Source organism: Coturnix japonica, chromosome 21, assembly GCF_054131305.1.
Source record: "Coturnix japonica strain WE chromosome 21, WE-NBRP24, whole genome shotgun sequence".
Taxonomy (NCBI): domain Eukaryota; kingdom Metazoa; phylum Chordata; class Aves; order Galliformes; family Phasianidae; genus Coturnix; species Coturnix japonica.
The window spans coordinates 6,344,596-6,361,982 of NC_140683.1; the positions used below are offsets into that span (position 1 = coordinate 6,344,596).

A 17,387-nucleotide genomic window follows, 5' to 3' on the forward strand; every position below is an offset into this window, starting at 1 on the left:
TCAGCAGGGTGAATTTAACCCTCATTTCTACTATAGTAGATTAACTGAGTCCTGTGACCTACCTCTGTGGTGCCTTCGAAACAGGCACCAGATTCCTTTGTTTTGTATGGCTCTGGGTATGATGCAATTAAAGTTCTTGTGCTGATTACGATCCACTTGTTTCTTGTCTCAGGTTTCTCCTGCTTTCTTTAACATGCTTGGCTGCATCTGTTTCCTCCACCATGATTCTCTATGAGAATCTCTACACTGAAATCCCAGGCTGCGGCTGCTTGGAGGTTCTTAACCAAAGGGCTTTTTCTGCCCCATCTCTGTGGGATGACGTGGGAGGTTGGGCAGCTGAGACCCCCTGGAGAACCACCCCTGGGCTGCCCAACGTTCTTCATCTGCAGGTTCATTTGGAAATGGCATTTCAGCACAGGGCTGGGGCTTAATATATCCTTCATTGTCTACAGTTAGTGGTGCAACCTGAGTTCAGCAAAGTAATTAGGAGAAATAATTAACAGCTCAGTGCTGAAGTAACGTCTCTCCCTCCCCTTCCCCTCACCATGAGGTGCTCCTTGCCAGTAACTCGGAGAACACAAGAGGACTTTATGAATAAAAAAAAATAAGTCTTTACCTGTAATTAACTGTGCACACAGAAAGGAAAACGTGGCAATCAAGCAGCAATTGATGGTTGCTTTACTGGAGGAGGATACACCATAATCATGGCAGAACGTCCCTTTAAGTCGTGGGTCTTTTATAACATTTAATTTGAACAAAAATAAGTCTCTACCAGAAAAAAAAAAGAGAGAGAAGGATTTGAACCGTACGCTATACGGAAATGTGTGGGTAAGACACTGTACTTCTTACACACCCTATGCCTAATGGCCCCTGTGTTCTCCATAAGTGCAAGAAAACAAAACCCGGCAATGAGATACAAAATCAATGCAGCAAATCGAGCTGTAGGCAACGGTATGTGAGCAGCCAGGCCCGGCTGGCGGCAGGACTACACAGCGGGATGGAGCAGAGACCCCTCTTCCCTCCCTCCCTTCCCCTCCTTGTGGTGTTGTGGGGCTCTGATGTTATGATAACTCTTTTGAAACGGGGCACTAAGAGGGAGGAAAGAAAAAAGAACACCCCAGCCTATACCAAAATAAATAAATTAATCATTAAAAAACAAACAAACAAACAAATCTCCCTTGGGTTGGCGGCACTGTGGCATCAGGGCTCTGTGTTGCCCTGTGCAGAGCGGGGATGGAAGGACGGCCGTGTCTGTGGGCTCTGCTGCAGTCCCTGTGCTGCTGCTCAGCCATCAGCCCCGTGTGGTTCCGTGGTCAGGAGTCAGCCCTGGCTTTTCAGCTGCTTGGAACAGTGGCTGAAAGACGTTGTGCAAGTCCTAGCGTGAAGGAAGGCAGAGGAGCTGGTGGGGAGAGCCACCATTGCCTTGCGCTCCCCATCCCTCGGTGCTGTGCCTCAACTGGGCTCCCTCCTCCCAGCCTCAGAGGTTGGCCCAGCCGCGCAGCTGCAGACCCAGCACACCAAAGACGACGGTGCTGATGGCGGCCCGTGTGCTGGAGGCACCATCACAGTCCTTTCTGTCAGCTTCACACCGTGACTGCTGGCACAGGACCCCCTTGAAGCCCACGGGGCAGATGCAGCGCTGGTTCTGGTAGCAGGTGCCGCCGTTCTGGCAGAGCAGGAGCTCGTCGTCACAGACGTTGGCTGTAGGGAAGGAGGGATGGTGGTGGGAGTTACGCTGCAGGGTGTGAAACCCTTCGGCTTGCAGCAGAAACCAGGAAGGTTTTGGTTTTTTGCTTTGGCTCTGAGGGGCTTCATTGTCAAACCCTTACAGAGCGAGACCGGTCCCAGTGCCAGAGGAACAGAGATGGGGCTGCAGACTTCAGAGCTGTATTGGATTTGGGAGGAATGACCAAGCTCACTCCATGCCATGGGGTGGGCAGGAGACATGCTCCTTGTTGGAGATCTCAACCTCTCTGGAAGTGCCACCCCTCGTGGGACACCCCTTCCTTCATTTGAGACCCAACTCCACATTGGAGATCCCTTTCTCATGCAAGACCCCCTCCTTATTGGAGCTCCCCCCATGTCCATGCTCCCCTCCCACCTCCCCATGCCCTGACGGGGTGGCTGCCCGCAGCGCTGCCAGCTACTCACGGAAGCAGCCCTGTCTCCAGTAGTAGTTGGGCAGGCAGTCGTCACACTTTGGCCCCGTGGCTCCTTCCTTGCATTCACAGTAGCCGGTCTCGTTGCAGCGGTCATGCAGGGAGCCGATCTGATTGCAGTTACATTCTGGCCATGAAGACAATGCTGTGAATGCTCACCATGCCTGCAGGCTTTGTGTCCCCTTGTGTCCCTATGGAGGGGCTGGGGATAGAGCTGGCCTTGAGGGAGTGCATGGCTGCCTGAGACCACCCTCACCATGGATGCAGCAATGCATCTGAACCCAATTGGAAAGATTATTTGAGCTTTAGTGCCCAAATGTATTATTCTGGGCTTGGTGGATTGCAAGACCCTAACAGAACTCTGAGAGCATCCCAGTGGACACGTTGCCCTCAGAACGGGCTGAACCAAAGCCCATCTCACAGCAACGAGGTCCCAGGCCCAGTGCAGCTCCCAAGGCAGATGAGTGCTCACCTATGCATACATTCTCATCATCCAACTCTGCCGAGCTGTTGCGGTAGAAGCCCAGGCGGCAGTGCTGGCAGTGCTGGCCCCGCGTGTTGTGCTTGCAGCTCACGCAGGTCACCACGTTCAGAAAGTCGATGTAGCTGCAGCGGTTGGAGTGGCCGTAGCACTCACAGTCTGCAGAGAGGAGGAGAAAGAGAGAGATGGGCCATGGGGAAACAGTGGGGGCCGTACATCAGTGCTGCTGCACAGGGGTTGGGTTGGAAGTCTTTGCTCAGGGTGGTCTGTCCCTGCAGGGTAAGGACAGGCAGGAACCAGCCCCAGGACACAGCTCTTCGGGGAAATGTGTAATTACAGGAGCAGCCAGTGGGATGTGGAGTGCTGTCAGGTGTTAATTAAAGAGCTGCCTTGTTAATCAGTAGAGCCCAGCTGGATGTTTGGGAGAAGGGAGAGGCATTGGGCTGTGCAGGGGCATGCAGAGCCCTGGGGAAGACTGTGCTCTGCCTGGTGGTGACAAGGAGGAGCTGGCAGGTGATGGGAAGGCTCTGGATGGGCAGAACCTGCTGCATGTGCAGGTAAGTTCTGCTTGCTTCTCTGGCCTGTTCCTCATGTGTCCCTTTTCAGCATCATCTTTGCTGTAGTACTTTCCCAGGCAATGCCTGTTGTGGAGCATGGTGACTCTCAGTTCTGTCTGAGTTTGTTATGGATTAAAATGAGTGTGTGCTAGGCTGCATGGCTTGTGTGGGCTTCTAAGTGAGATGGGCATGGGGAGGTAACCCAGTGCTGCCTGGCATAGCACAGGGCTGCCATTGCTGAGCAGAGTGTTGCTCCTGTCCCCACTGTGCTGGGCTGACCTTTCTCAGCTGTGGGTGTGTGTTGAGAAACAACCACTTAGGTTTCATTTCTAGCTGGAAGAACTTGATTATTTGCTTCTTGTGTTTGCTTTTTATTACTGCGACGTGGGACAGTGAGCTCCTTGCAGTGCTGTAGTGCTGTGTTCGGGGTAATGAATCTTTCTGGGAGTTGAAGAGGACAACACAAGTGGAGGGGAAGGCTCCTGGATGCTCAGTGGCACAGTCGTCCTGCTCAGGAGGTGTCCCAGCCAGCTGGTAGGGGACAACGTGAGCAGGGAAGGTGTTGAGCTGGTCTGAGCTTCTCCAGTGCTGAATAGGTGGAGTGGGGTTCAGATCAGGGGTTTGGGTCCAGGCTCCCAAGTTAAACATTCCAGCATGGCAGAGCAATGGCAGGGGAGGTTATGGGCAGGCATGCACATAGGGCTGGAGGAATAGAATTATGCCAATGAAATGAAGGTCAGGGAGGATGGAGCATGGCAGAGATTTCCCCATGGTTTGCAGCTGCCTGAGTAGGAGCTGAGACCTTCTGTGAAACAACCACTGCCTGCCTGATTGATTTCCAAAGAACTTCAGCTCATGTGGTTCTGCTGCTGCAGTTCACAAGCAGTATTTCACCCGAGGTGTGTGATCTTACATAGAGCAAACCCTCCCCATCTTCTCTGTGTCTGAGGCTGCAGCTCTGGTGAGGACTGGGAGCCCTGGAGCTCCTCACTCCCATCCTCTTACCTTTATATGTTTCAATAGGAGCCACTGGGCCGGTGTCTGGTTGGAGCCGGATGAGTTTTGAGTTCTTTGAGGATGCTTAAGGAAAATCAGAGACAGGCTTTTTCTCAGTGCTTCGCACCACTTTGCGTCCTACACTACCACGAGCATCTCTGCTATGAGAACAATGATGAGCCAAGTCAGGAACACCGTGCTGGCAGCGTTGAAAGCTATTTCTGCACCAGACAGCTGGTAGCTGCTAAATTTCTCCTCTTCTTCTCCCCTCCTCAAAGTTTGATGCATGAAAAATTCCATGCATGGCAGTATTGCAATGCATAGGGCTGAGTGCTGGGCAGAAGGAGCCTTCCACGCATCCCCTGGTTACACACGGGATTGACTTGGCCAAGCTGAGAATCTACAGGTCTAAAGAGCTCCTGTCTGTGGCCTTGCTTTGATGACAGCCATACAGACAGCCCCAAACCACCCTCAAAAAGCAACTAGGATCACATCTAAAAGCACAAAAGCTACAGAGGTGGCATAAAGCACAGAATCCTGCAGAACCCAGCCTGCTCCAGCCCGCTTGCCCATCCCAGCACCTACCTGACTTCTTCCCATGCCTCTTGCCTGCAGACTGTGCTGTGCGCCCTGCTTTGCTCTTCGGAGCTGCTACATGAGATGATAAAATACATCTGAGTGCTGAGGTGGAGTTGCAGAGCCCCCCGTACCTGCTGTGCTGGGTTGGGTAGTGGCTGATCTACCAGGAGAAACAGCTGCCTGTGGCTGAGCTGGTGCTTGTAGGACCCCCAGTGTATCCTCCATGTTATCCAAGTGTGCAAAAGGCAAATGATGTCTCAAGGAATGGTGGGCAGGGAAAGTGACTCCTGGTTTCTCTGATCTGTCCCACCCACCCACGTCTGCCAACCCCAAAAGAGCATTCAGAAAGACTTCCATGGGGTGGGATGAGCAGAACTGAGCTGATCTCAACTATGAATGGGAGAACGGATTGCACAGTGTTGGGCTTGCTGAGGATGGGCACATTGTCCCCAGCAATGAAGGAGAAAACAGACCTGCCCCATCTTTGGGAAAGGGCCTTACCTCGAATATTCTTGGGGGGGTCTGGTGGCTTCAGCTTGGGTTCAGGTGCTGCTGCTTTTGTTGGGCTCTGAATAGCTTGAGGTGGCATCAGTTAGAGAGAACATTGGATTTAATACAGCTCTTGCACTTGCTTGTTTTAAAAGGTGAGGAAAGGACACTGGAAGCTCTATTCAGGTATCTGGGGTGGAGCCATGTCTGGTTGAGGATACACTGGGGCATGTATAAGAGACAGAATCCCCTGGAAATTGGTCTGCTAGTACAGAAGCTATTCCTAAGGGGAGCTGCTGGACAGGTGAGTGTTGACATGTGGTCATTGCATTGCATGAAGCATGGAGAGAAGCAGACTGCTGCCAAGACTCAGAAGTCCCCATTGTTCAGTACAGGCTGTCAGCATCACCTGGCATTGATGCAAGTGGTGTTGGCTTATCTTGTTACTATTTCAAATACAATTTTTTTTTCTCTCTATGTGGTTAGAGACAAGCTCAAAAGCATAACAGTTCCAAGAAGCCTGAATTCCAGCACTTTCTGTCCGCCCATTGACTATTAGCAGATGCTGGATTGTGTCCTGGCCCAGCTCCAGCTGGTGTTACATCCTGCACTGGAAGGGATGCTGATGTCTATGGGGGTGATAGCTACAGGCATCTCAGCTGGAAAAGGGCACTGAGCACCACCAGCAACTGCTGAAGTGTGTGTGCCAGTGGGAGCCCTGAGGAGGAGACACTCCAGCCCCAACAGCCTCCCAGAGCTCCCAACTGAGCTTCATAGCTTACTGTAGGCAGACAAGTGGGAGACCTGAAGCAAGGAAATATGTAAGAAGGCATCTATGCTATAAACGACACAAGCCTATCTGTTTACAAAGTTATTCTGGTCTCAGGAGACAACAGGATTTCCATGATCCTCTCTGTTCACCCCAGCAGCAAGCCGAGAACAATCTCTTCTACCACTTATCATCCTCATCTTTCATGTATGCAACTAAACCCTGAGGCTCAATCCAGCCTCACCAGATTACTGGCTGCATGTAGGGCACAGACAAACCCTCGGCTTTTCCCAGGTGGGAGGAAGAGAGAGAGATGCATGGAAAGAAGATATGCAGAGCTACAAAGGAAAGAGGTGGGAGCAGGGATTTGCTGGCAGGACCCGGCTCAGCTGTGTGTCTCCTACCTTCTGCTGCCCCAACCTTGGCTGGGGGAGAGCCCACCTGCAGCGGGGCGGCCGCCGACAGGTCGGGGTATCCTGGCAGCAATCAGACAGAGAGCTGTGTTAGGAATAGAGCTGGAAACCAGCTGGGAGCTTTGCATTGTGCTGGAGGACAAAACCTGGCCCTGTGGCTGTTGCTACAAGCACGTGCCATGCGGGTTTTTATGCCTTGGTGGGATCTGGCAGCTTACATCCCCACTCTGCAGTGCAGAGGACAGGAGGGAAGCAATGCACTGAGCTGTGGGTTCTCAGCCCTTCTGAAAGCACTGCTTTAGTTCTGTGTGTTTGCAGATGAATAGCACATGTATCCTATGTGTTGGAGGCACCAAGTCCTCATGTCTGCTGTAAACTCAGCCCTGTTTCAGGTTCTGCTCTTTCCTTGGAAATAGCAGTTATAGAATTTGCAAGCCCCTGCAGGGAAATTAAAGCAGCAGGACATTTATAGATCCCTAGTTTGGTTTCTCTGCACGCTCTCAACCCCACGGCTTCCATACCCCTCTCTGTCTCCTCAATAGTGGTAACAATCTTCAGGTTTGCTAGAAAACAAATCGAGGAATGCAAATTTCAAAGGCACATTATTAATTTCAGGCTCCAATTGGGTAACATAAGGAGGAGGAGGGAAAAAAATTTCCTTGATCCTTGCCAAGTTTCAAAGGACAAACCCGAGTAGGAGAGAAATGTGATTTCCCAGCCTCGTCAAGGGGATCATAAACAATGCAGAATAAAAAGAATATATATATATATATTTCCCTAAATGATGAGCTTTAAGAGAAGGTGATAGACATTGTCCTTTTCAGCTGGAAAGTGGAAACCAATTGATATTAATATGCTGTTAGAGGAGAATATGAAAAAAGCCCTGTGCAAATTGGCAAGGGTTTAATTAGAGTCACAATAAAAAACAGCCCTGGAGGCATTTTGCTTTTTAGTCATTCTCATACACCTCCACTCCATCGCATTTGCAGAGCCAGGAAAATTATTAATGCTCATTATCTTGAGAACTTCTCCCTTGTAGCTCTGTGACATTAATGGACAGTTTTATATCTTGGGAGTGGGAGAGAGAGATGCTTCACCCAAAGCTGCTCCACACCAATGGGAGCACCAGGCAGGTCCTGCTGGGGCTTCTATGGCTCTGGTGGCAACCCCGGCTCTTGGTGAGGCAGCAGAAAGTGAACCAAAAAGTCAGTCTTTATAGAAAAACACACTGGGGGAAGAGGTGTTTGAAACAGTGCAGAAATACAGAAGGACCTTGAGAAGCCCTTGTCTTTCCCCAAGTACGTGACCATCTGGGAGAGAAGGGCATAGGATGTGCTTGTCTGGCACCAGGGAGTTGGTAAAATCCAAACCAAAGCTTAGGTTGATTCTGTTTGTCCCAGAAGTGAATTGGCACCGCTGGGTTACAAACCAGAGAGAAAATGGGAGCAGGAAAAATGGAGGAAAAAAAAAATCCAAGAAAGCTCAATTTGCTTATTTTGAATGTGGGGGAAAAATGTAACAAATGGCAAGGCGGATTTGACAGGCTCCGGGGAAGGCTTAGAAATAACAAAACTGCAGAAGGCAAAGGGAGGATGGCACTTAATTCATCTTCCTGAGGGTAAATGCTCTGCCTGTTTCAGCAGACCCCGCCATGCTGAGACCGCAGCCTGTGTTGGTGAACCCACTTCTTTCCCCTCTCACCACACAATGGGCACAAAAGCATCCCAAGAACACAAGCACGGCTCTTGAAAACACCACAACAGACAAAGGAAGCCTCTTTGTGCCAGATCCATACAACCCAGAGTCAACCCAACTCAGATCTACCCTTCTAGTCTACATGCCTGGCTGCTATCACAGTGTGCAGAGGGAAGGAGGAGAAGGGAGAACACATCAGTCTGGCTGGAAGTACCTGTTTTTTCCTCCTTCTCTTTCATGGGCACAGAGGCAGCGGGCTCAGAGGCAGGTCTGATGATGCTTGCTTATGGTGGGAAGCAGAAATTCAGAGGGTGAAAAAACAGTGTGTATGTTAGAAGGTGAAACAACACAGTGATGGGACAGGGACCCAGAGGGGGGGGGGGGGAGGGGGATGGGGGTGATATTAACATCTGTCTGAGCTGACTTTTAAGTAAGGAAGAATTTATTTCATGCTTCTAAAACTGAGGAGAGAGGCAATGACAGAGTATCCCACCTGGGGATTGTTACCCATCTCGGGGTTATTGTGTCTCCTGCATGCAGGTCACCTTTTTTTAATGAGGTGTTTTCCCTGAGGTTCAGGTGAGTTCCATTCAGAGCCCCTTGTGGTATTTAAAGAAGTACTTTACATTTTGCAGGGCTGCAGTGGGAAGGATATCTCTGGATGCAAATGAAAGACTGGAGGCAGGAGACCAGATTCTCTCTATAAAGGGACCACAACAGCTGCAAAACCCCAACCTGAATCTCCTTTCCTGCACAAAGGTAGGAACTGGGGGCAAACTCTATTCTCTTAAGCTATGAAACGAATTAAGATTGGGCTGTGCTTTGATTCCACATCACAGGCAATGTTTGCCTGGATGAGACCTGGCAGTGCAGAAATGGATGGGGCTTGGATGGAGGTGATCAGCTCAGCCCTGCCCCTGTAGAGGCAGAGATGTGGTGGCTGCTCCACTGTTTACGTTGCTTTATTTACTTATTACCTGGTGCTAAGGGGTGATGTGAAAACACTATGAGGGCACTGATTCTATCCAGGGAGAAGGGATAACCCCCAAATGCAGGATGCTTTACAAGTTGCTCAGAGCAGCTCGGCCCTTCATCCCTAACACCAGACTATTGCCTCCCTGCCCACCCTAGATGGACGACACTCACAAACCATACATGAGAAAGGCACAAAACACACCACCCACATACACACAGCACTTGCAAAAAACACTAACAACAAAACAGGCCTAGAATATGGCTGTGGGTGAGCATGGATAAAAAATCAGATGACCCCAAGTGTGTGGTGGAGAGGTTGATCCCCCTATTATGAACATAATGGTGATGGGAGCCCTGGGTGGCCAATAACCTCCCCATGCACACTGTAGGTCATTTATATGGGTGAGGAGAGCTTTTCAACAGAGCAGATTACCCAGAGTCCGTGGAAGTTGGAGATAAACCCCCAGCTTCCCGAGCTGGGTACATCCCTGCATAGAGCTATATATTCATAAACATGTAATCAAGTTTCCTCATCCCTTTGACTGGCTTCTGGCAGCTCCCCCAGACAGACTGTTACTAACATACTGTGGGTGTAAATCGTCCTCCTGGGAAATATCAGGCCCAGAAAGCATGGCAATGGGAGGAATGCGTGTCTAATTCCCCCATGAGAAGCTTTAAAAAAAAAACAACAAACGTCCTGCTGTTAAGTTTTATCTGCTCATTTCCAAAAGAAAAGAGAAAACCAACATCTCCTTGTTGGCAGGGGAGGGGAGGAGGAACCCCAGGAGAAAGCACAAAAGTTTTCCTCCATGGGGTGACTGCAGAAATTAGGAAGGGGTGTTACAGGCGTGTGAGCTCCATTCTCTGCCCTCTATTTGTGCAGAGCTGCTTGGGGACTGTTGGTGTGTGCCAGTTCCCTCCCAAGGCAGCCTGCAGCTCAGCCCTTGAGGTGAGACTGGAGGCAGGATTTGGAGAGCCAGGATGGGGAAAGTTGGGTAGGGAGGTGAGCAAAACCTGACCTATCCTCTCCCATTGTGCCTTATTGGAAGAAAAAAAGGAAAAGGAGGAAAAATAGGGAGAATTGTTGCTTCCCTGCATCCAGTCCTGACTTATTCTTGCTGCCCTGATGGTAGGAGAGGGAGATGTCAACCCACTGCATGGTCTTGGGCTCCAAGACCTGTAACTGTTAGCTTCATGGCTGGAGGAACCATGGCACCTGCTCCTTGTACCCTGGAACTGAATAGGGGCAAAGCAAACCAGGACTGCTCCGAGGTTGAAGGTTGTGAACCTGTCAGGCTGATTTTTATCCATGTCCCCATATCATCCTAGAGCACAGAAAACTTATAGCAGCCTCACGCATTCCCCAGCACCACCAGAGGATCCAGGGTGGGAAGAAGGCAAAAAGAGGAGTGCAGGAAGCATGGCACCCACCTGGCTGGGTGGTGGTGGTGGAAGCAGGAAGGGGGGTGCTGGTGGTGGTGGTGGTTGGGGTGGTTTTTGTGGTGGTGGTTTTTGCAGTGGTGGTTTTTGCAGTGGTGACCCGCTGCGGTTGCTCAAATGCTATCAAAGAGAAGAGGTGGGAGGCACTTTACTGCAGGGCACAGAAGGGCTCCCTGCCCCCAGTGGGCTGAACTGGTGACCAGTTTCCCAGCACGGTTCCAACTGGGGCACTGGGAGGTTTCTGCAGATTAAGGCTGTGACGCTGGGAGCGCGTGCGTGCAGGGCTGGAGGCTGTGGCTGTATCAGCTTACCCTGTTGGTGCTGATATTAGCTTAAATACTTACAGCTCTATCATAAACTAATTGCCAATTAAACTTGAAAAGAGGAAAAGAAAGCACGTCCTGTGCAGAGGAGAGAGCAGGATGGGCTCGTGCTCGCTGCTATCCCCGTGCCAGATGGCAGAGCTGTGCCCACCCCAGCACGGCTTCCTCCCAACGCCCCAAAGCTGCTCAACACCAGTGACATCAACCTGTGCTTCTGCCATTTATTCCTTCCCACCAGCATCTTACATTCATCAGGGCAAAGGAACTGCTGTCCTGGCTTCAGCACAGTGCTGGGTGTGATGCCTATTGCCTGCCACGACAGCCGGGACCGAAATAACATGTGGAACACAAATTCCTGCTTAACTTACACCTGCTGCCCTCGTGTCCTTGTTTGTCCCGCTGCTTCATGCAGATTATTGTGCTTAATTTCATAATAGCCCTGAGCTAGTTTAAATACTTAATTTAGGTCACTTCTAGTCTCCTATGCAGGCTAAATAATCTCTCCTTAACTGGCCTTGGATACAAATCCCTCCTGTCTGCTTTCTGCACATTGCTCTAAGCACACCCCCAGCTTCATCCTGGCAGAAAATGTTGATGGGAAACATTTTCCAGTGAAACAAATGCAGGGCTGAGAATGCCAGGCTGCGTAAAGGGGAAAAAGGGTTGCCAAAATGTTTCTGATCAGAAAAGCAAAGAATGTTTTGGACTCGTAAAGCATTTTTATTATATATATATGTATATGTGTATATGTATATATTTAATCCTAAATTACTTACAGGAGACTTTTAGTTTCTATTTGAAGATTTTAAATCAAATTACTCGCAATTGGGTTCATTTACCCAGAATGAAGCTGATTCTTCAGCTTTCAGTGAGGTGTGTTTATCTTAATTGCATTTGAAGTTCTGTGAAACCACTTCTTCCCCCAGTTCTTTCCACTTGCCTGCAAACTGAAGAGCTCCGTATTCATTCAGCTCTATGATTTGTTTCTTCTGGAGGGCAATTCTGAGCCACGAAACTCAGAGCCGAGCTACTCCTTCCCCCAAACTCAGGGCTCTTTGATACCAAACTACCTCCAGCTTTGCTAAATAAGGACTCCTATTATTCCATCAACCTTTCAAGAGAAATCCCTGCTGAGCTCTCGGCTCTTTGCTGCAGACACTTCATAGACATATGTTCACACACATACATGTGTACGTACAGACGTGCGTACAATCTATGTGCCTTTTTTTGTATAGTTAGCCCAATGTGACCCAGCCTGGATGCTGCACCAAATAATTCAATCCCAGCTCCTTCTCAGAGCAAAAGGCTGCAATACTGGGGGGAAAAGTTCACAGCGAGCAGTGGTGTTTCTCTACAGCCTTTTTTTATTTCCTTTCCAGCTGCCATTCTAACGAACCTCATGGGGGGAAACCATGCCAGAGAAAGAGGCAAAATGAGGCTGCTGAAGTCAGAGGGAGAAAATATAAGACTCTTTGACAGGACAGAAAATGAGGAGCAATTAGGGAAGACTTATAGCCTGGAAAATGATAATGGACAGAAAACAAGCATATTTTTTTTTTTTCTTTCCTAGCGCCATCCGCAAGGAGCATGCACTGTTAAATGCCAGCATTTCAGTTACGTTTCTACTTACTGCCAAAGGCTGAGCCTGCAGCTGCACCTGGAAAAAAACAAGGAGAAGCGTGGTCAGCTGGAAGCAGGAGATCAAACAGGTGCACAGAGTGGGACCAAACAGCAATGGGTTAGCAGGGGCCTTGCTCATAGTCAAACGTGTCTGATGCATCGTCTTAAAAGCTGCTTTTGTCAAAGCACAGAGGAGATGTTCAGTGTTTGATATCACACACGTAAAGAAACCATCCTGGCTGAAAGGTTTTCTGTTCATCTTGACCTACCGTTGATGCCCAGAGAAGGACAAGCACATCTCGTGAGGTCCCTTGTGCTAAGTGCAGGCTGCAGGGTCTGGACCACTTTGTAGCATCCAGGCAGTCGTCAGCAGGAGAGAAGGTTTCAATGCCCTTCCCATAGGGGGCTGCAAAGCCACAGGATTCAAATCTGCCATACAAAGGCATGGAAAGACTCATCTTGGCACCAATGCAGAGCAGGGGGCCACTGGTGGAAGACTTCCAAGAGGAGAGGGCTATGGAGAACAGTCCCTCTTGTAGAGGAAGAGGATGTTGATGGAGAAGGAGGAAGCAACAGAGAGGTGGGGGGAAAAGAAGGAACACTGATTGACAGACGGAAAGTGAGATGAATGGGAGAAACAAGTGCAGAAGAGAAAAAGAGAGAGGAAGAGACACAAGGAACAGAGGGGAGGGAAAAGGAGAGAACAGCATGTCTGTGCCTGTCAACACCAGAAACTTTCCCAGTCTCCTTTGAAGCGATGCAGCCGCTTGGTGGTAGCTGACAAGCTCGTTCCCTTTCAAAGAACCTGCTCGTCTACCATCCCTGGCACACACAAAACATTCCCGTCACGGCCTTCGGAGCCTGGATTTTGGCTTTGATCATCTTAAAGCACATAAATCTTTCAAAAAATTGGGGGGAGGGAGGGGAAAAGATTCTCTTTGGTAATGCTCAAAGCTTCTGCTTGAAAGGCCGAAGGGGCTACTGTGGCTCCGTGACATTTAAACAAGTCTGTTGATGTGGACTGGATGGAAACCCAGAAGAAAGTGGCCCATCTGTGATGTTTCCTGCCCCAATTCCCTGGCCTGAAGGATGGTGGGTAGACATCCTTTCTCTCATCTGCGCACCTTCACTTCTGTCACTGTCTTGCTGCAGCAATTGGATGAGACTGAAGCTGAGCAGAGGGAGTGCAGCTCTCAGCGCTGCCTGTGACGCCGACACACACAGAACGGGATCCAGAAATCAGCCATCATAGCTGTGATGCAGCTCCTGCAGCCGGCTTTACTGGGCTTGTGGGCTATGGGAAAGCCAAGGCTCTACTGTAGCCAAATGATTTTCTCCAAGGGACAATAATTTACGTTGCTACAAAGCCACAAACCTTTACTTTGGCCCATACTTGTACAGACCTAAACAAAGTCATCCTTGGACTCATCACTGATCTACCACCCACCAACAGATCCCCTTTGTGCCCACCCGGATCAGTTCTCATTTCTCTGTGCACAACATCACAGGTAAATACTCACTTCCCTTCTGAAAGCTGAGTGTCCTGCCCTGCTTTGAGATGGAGGAGGAGAAGGTGAGAGCTCACTCCCATCCATGGGCACTGTGCAGGTGAGATGCAGGTTACTTACATGCATTGGGGGACCCGTTGGGGAGGGGTAGGTAGGATCCTGCTCTCCAAGACCTGGAGCGAAAGTTCTTCTTGCACTTGCCGCAGTCCTGCCCCGTGGTGTTGTGCTCACACTCGCACTGCAGGCTGCCCTCCTTGAAGGTGCACAGGTTGGCGTGGAGGTTGCATTTGCACCTGGAAGAAGACAGGAGAGATGTGTATTTTGCTGCACATTATCCTTGCCCTATTGTGTCTGAAAATGTAGAGGTGAAGCTGGGTTGGTTAACTCTCTGCTATTCCTTCTACAGTGTTTTTCCACTGAACCCAGGGAGTTTGGTGCTGTGGGGTTATGATGTCCCAGGTGGATCTGCACAGTGCATTCTGAGGTGAGAGATTCCTTAATCCTCACACCCAACCATACAAGAAGAGACCATTTCATTGTAAGACAGCCTCCATCCGAGACCCCAGGAATGAGTCCCTATATTTCTATCACAGCTGTGAGCCCTGATGTAGGCTTTTACTTGGAGGCAGAAATGACAGCTTTAGTTTTATGGTGGAGGAGAGCAGTTAACACCAATGTGGCAGTCCCCTGACCCCTGCACAGTGTGCTCAGTTCAACATTGTTTTCTCCTGGGTGTGAAGCTGCACAGCAAAACCCCTTTTCACTTTGTGCATTGCAAGCCCAGCCCAGTATGCCCAAATTAACATCCAGGAAACGTCACCATCAGAACCTGCCTTGTAGTCAGTGCCTCATTGGAGAAGGCACTGAAAAACACTATTCAGCAACCTGCAAACATTAACAAACTTTTAATGAGCTGCAGGCCAGCGTGCAGGGAGTAATTATCACCATGCACAGCAATTGCTGTTGCCCAGACTCGGTAGGTGACGTGCAGAGCACAGAGGCTGAGCTCATAGCTCATGTGTTGCTCTGTTCAGCACCCAGCACCTGTCAGGCAGAGGTTGTGGGTACCAAATGTCCTGTTTCATTCTGGACAGTGGATCCCAGCACATCACGATGGTTTCTCACTGCTTTCTCCATCATGTAATGATGCACACCCTTAAAAGCATGAGAAAATAACGATGCTGAACCTGATGTGAATGTTTGGATCAGTCTGACCGGGATGTGCTTTGCTTTCTAGGGCTACTTGCAGAGCCGAGGGAGATGAAATGCTTGCAGAGATGCCATGGGAAGAACAGCCTGTTTCTTCTTGTGCTCTGTCAGCCCAGGAATGAACAAAGTGGATGAGGATGGGAGCTGTGCTCGGGTCCCTTCCTGGCTGCAGACTCCACGCATGCCCACGAGCACTTGGAGCCCCTGAAGAGGCTCCCAGGCACTGTGCTGATGTGGTGAGCCTGCCTCTGCTGCCTCTCTTCATGCATGGCTGGATACACCGACCTCATGTATGATTTCTTTCCTTCCTCCCTCCCTGTCCTTAATTCTAGCAAACTGTGCTCAGAGGCTGAGCATAAGCTGGGTGAGTGTCCCCATAGCACAGCCCTGCCTGGCTCTGGCCAAGAAGGGCAGGGAGTTTCACAGCCTCTACAAAGGAAGAAGGGAATGGGGGAACAAATAGTGTCCATAGAGCCGGGGCTGACACTGTGTGCTCTGTTGGAGCCTGGAGCTGGAGGGGCTGCATCAGGCTGACAGCAGCCTCCAAGCACCCACATGCTCTGCAGCTGAAGCATGTTGTGGCTTTGGGCAGTTTCACACCTGGGGTCGATGCATTTCAGCTGCTCTGTGCCCATTGTGAGGACAGATTTCAGCAGAGCCATCCCAGCCCTTTGGTAGAGGCAATGCTCAGCCCTCGGTGCTGCAGAGCTGGGCTCTGAATTATTCAGCGTCCAGCAAATACGGCCTCCTCTCACTTCCGAATTAGTGAGAGAGAGGGGAGGAGGGAAGGAAGCAGGCAGGGGAGGGGGTTAAAGCAGGTCAGAGCCTCGATGCGGCCGCACTGAGCCCTAAAGCAGAGCAGCAGTGTTGAGAGCCGCCTCCTCCTGTCCCTGCACGGCGTCCATTCCTTTGCCAGCCAAGAGCCTCACTCCCTAATTGGTGTAAACAAGGAAAATTAAATAAAGAGCAGACACAGGCAGCCTCTCTCGCCCTTCTCGCCTGGCTCACCTATTTCTCACTGCTCAGCCCGTCACCGCTGTGCAGAAGTTTTGTTATCCAAAAGATCAATTTTACTGGGGAATTGCTTTCTGGCTTTGACCTTTGAGGATCATCAATCTAAGAAGGGAACTATAACCCCAGTGAGCTGACCCCACAAGACAGCACTTCTCAGAGCAATCAATCAGGCTGCATTATTTAATAGCCAGCAGCTGGCCTGGGTTGCCAATCCCATTTTGCCCCAGCCTTTCCGCATCTGGACTTCCCTGCTCTGCCGCTCAGCTTTAACCCCTTCCCCAAGCTTTTTTGCCTCCCCCTCTGGGCTTCCAGCCCAAGGACACGCTCCTGCTGCCGGTCTGTGCTCAGCATCATTCCCCAGCCAAGATCCAGCTGGTGGAGACGGGAGAAAATGACATTAGCCCGGTCCCCTGGGTGGGAGCCGCTTGTCCTGCTCGTCTTTTCTTTCCCGGGCGTGCAGCCATCTCAGGAAAGAGAGGATGAAGGGAAAGGTTAGGAGCTACTTAGCAATGAGGCTTAAAGAGCAGCAGTGGGGCAGACACCTGTGCTCTGCAATGGCGAAGGCAGCAATGGCCCCAGTCCAGAACTGGCTCTGCTCTGCCTGCAGCACAGCGCTGAGCATGGGGTGCTCCAAAGGGCTGGTGGCTGTTCTTATTCTATTCAGGTTGGATACTATGGAAGAATTCTTCTCAGAAAGAATGGTGAGGTGCTGGCACAGCTGCCCAGGGACTGGTGGAATCACTGTCCCCAGAGGTGATCCAGAACCATAGGGATGTGGCACCGAGGGACGTGTCAGTTGGCATGAGCTGGGGTTGGTGTTGGGCTTGGGGTTGTAAAGGTGTTTTCCAACCTTCATGATTCTGTGATTCTATTCTATGATTCTCCTTTCCAGCTCATGGCTCCAGACTAGTAGTGATGGCAGCACTTCTTGGTGAGTATTCAGAGCCCACAGCAAACCCAGCAGGAATACAGCACCCTCCGTGACCTGGGGACACCCAGCTCTGCTGCTGGGAGGTGTACACGGCTGCCTTTTGCATTGCAAGCTCACACCATGCCTCAGCAAAAGTTGCCAGAGCAACACTTGGCCCAATACGCTGCAGTTTGCACGATGGGGTATTTATGAGTTTATCCTTAGTGCAGGTCGTTCGGTTGCTGCCTTC

General features: G+C 50.4%; 1 protein-coding gene and 1 long non-coding RNA gene across 8 annotated transcripts in view; one reads left to right on the forward strand and one right to left on the reverse strand.

Moving 5' to 3' along the window:
- Positions 1-661: 661 nt before the first annotated feature.
- Positions 662-17,387, reverse strand: part of NTNG2 (netrin G2) — a 37,738-nt gene continuing 21,012 nt past the window's right edge. For 2 of the 7 annotated variants that reach the window (XM_085521274.1, XM_085521277.1), the window contains 11 exons: positions 14,125-14,297; positions 12,507-12,533; positions 10,545-10,673; positions 8,353-8,421; positions 6,435-6,506; positions 5,274-5,348; positions 4,779-4,844; positions 4,203-4,277; positions 2,632-2,799; positions 2,152-2,286; positions 662-1,701 (listed from right to left, as the gene is read on the reverse strand). In XM_085521274.1, coding sequence (XP_085377400.1) covers positions 1,478-1,701; positions 2,152-2,286; positions 2,632-2,799; positions 4,203-4,277; positions 4,779-4,844; positions 5,274-5,348; positions 6,435-6,506; positions 8,353-8,421; positions 10,545-10,673; positions 12,507-12,533; positions 14,125-14,297 — 1,213 coding nt within the window. In that variant the 3' untranslated portion in view covers positions 662-1,477. The remainder of the gene's footprint in view (positions 1,702-2,151; positions 2,287-2,631; positions 2,800-4,202; positions 4,278-4,778; positions 4,845-5,273; positions 5,349-6,434; positions 6,507-8,352; positions 8,422-10,544; positions 10,674-12,506; positions 12,534-14,124; positions 14,298-17,387) is intronic. The other 5 variants (XM_085521276.1, XM_085521278.1, XM_032448163.2 and 2 more) reach the window with 5 other exon arrangements.
- LOC146757453 (uncharacterized) lies at positions 13,872-15,349 on the forward strand. The gene is made up of 3 exons (XR_014936270.1): positions 13,872-14,004; positions 14,411-14,488; positions 15,242-15,349. It is a non-coding gene; the product is annotated as an uncharacterized LOC146757453 (long non-coding RNA).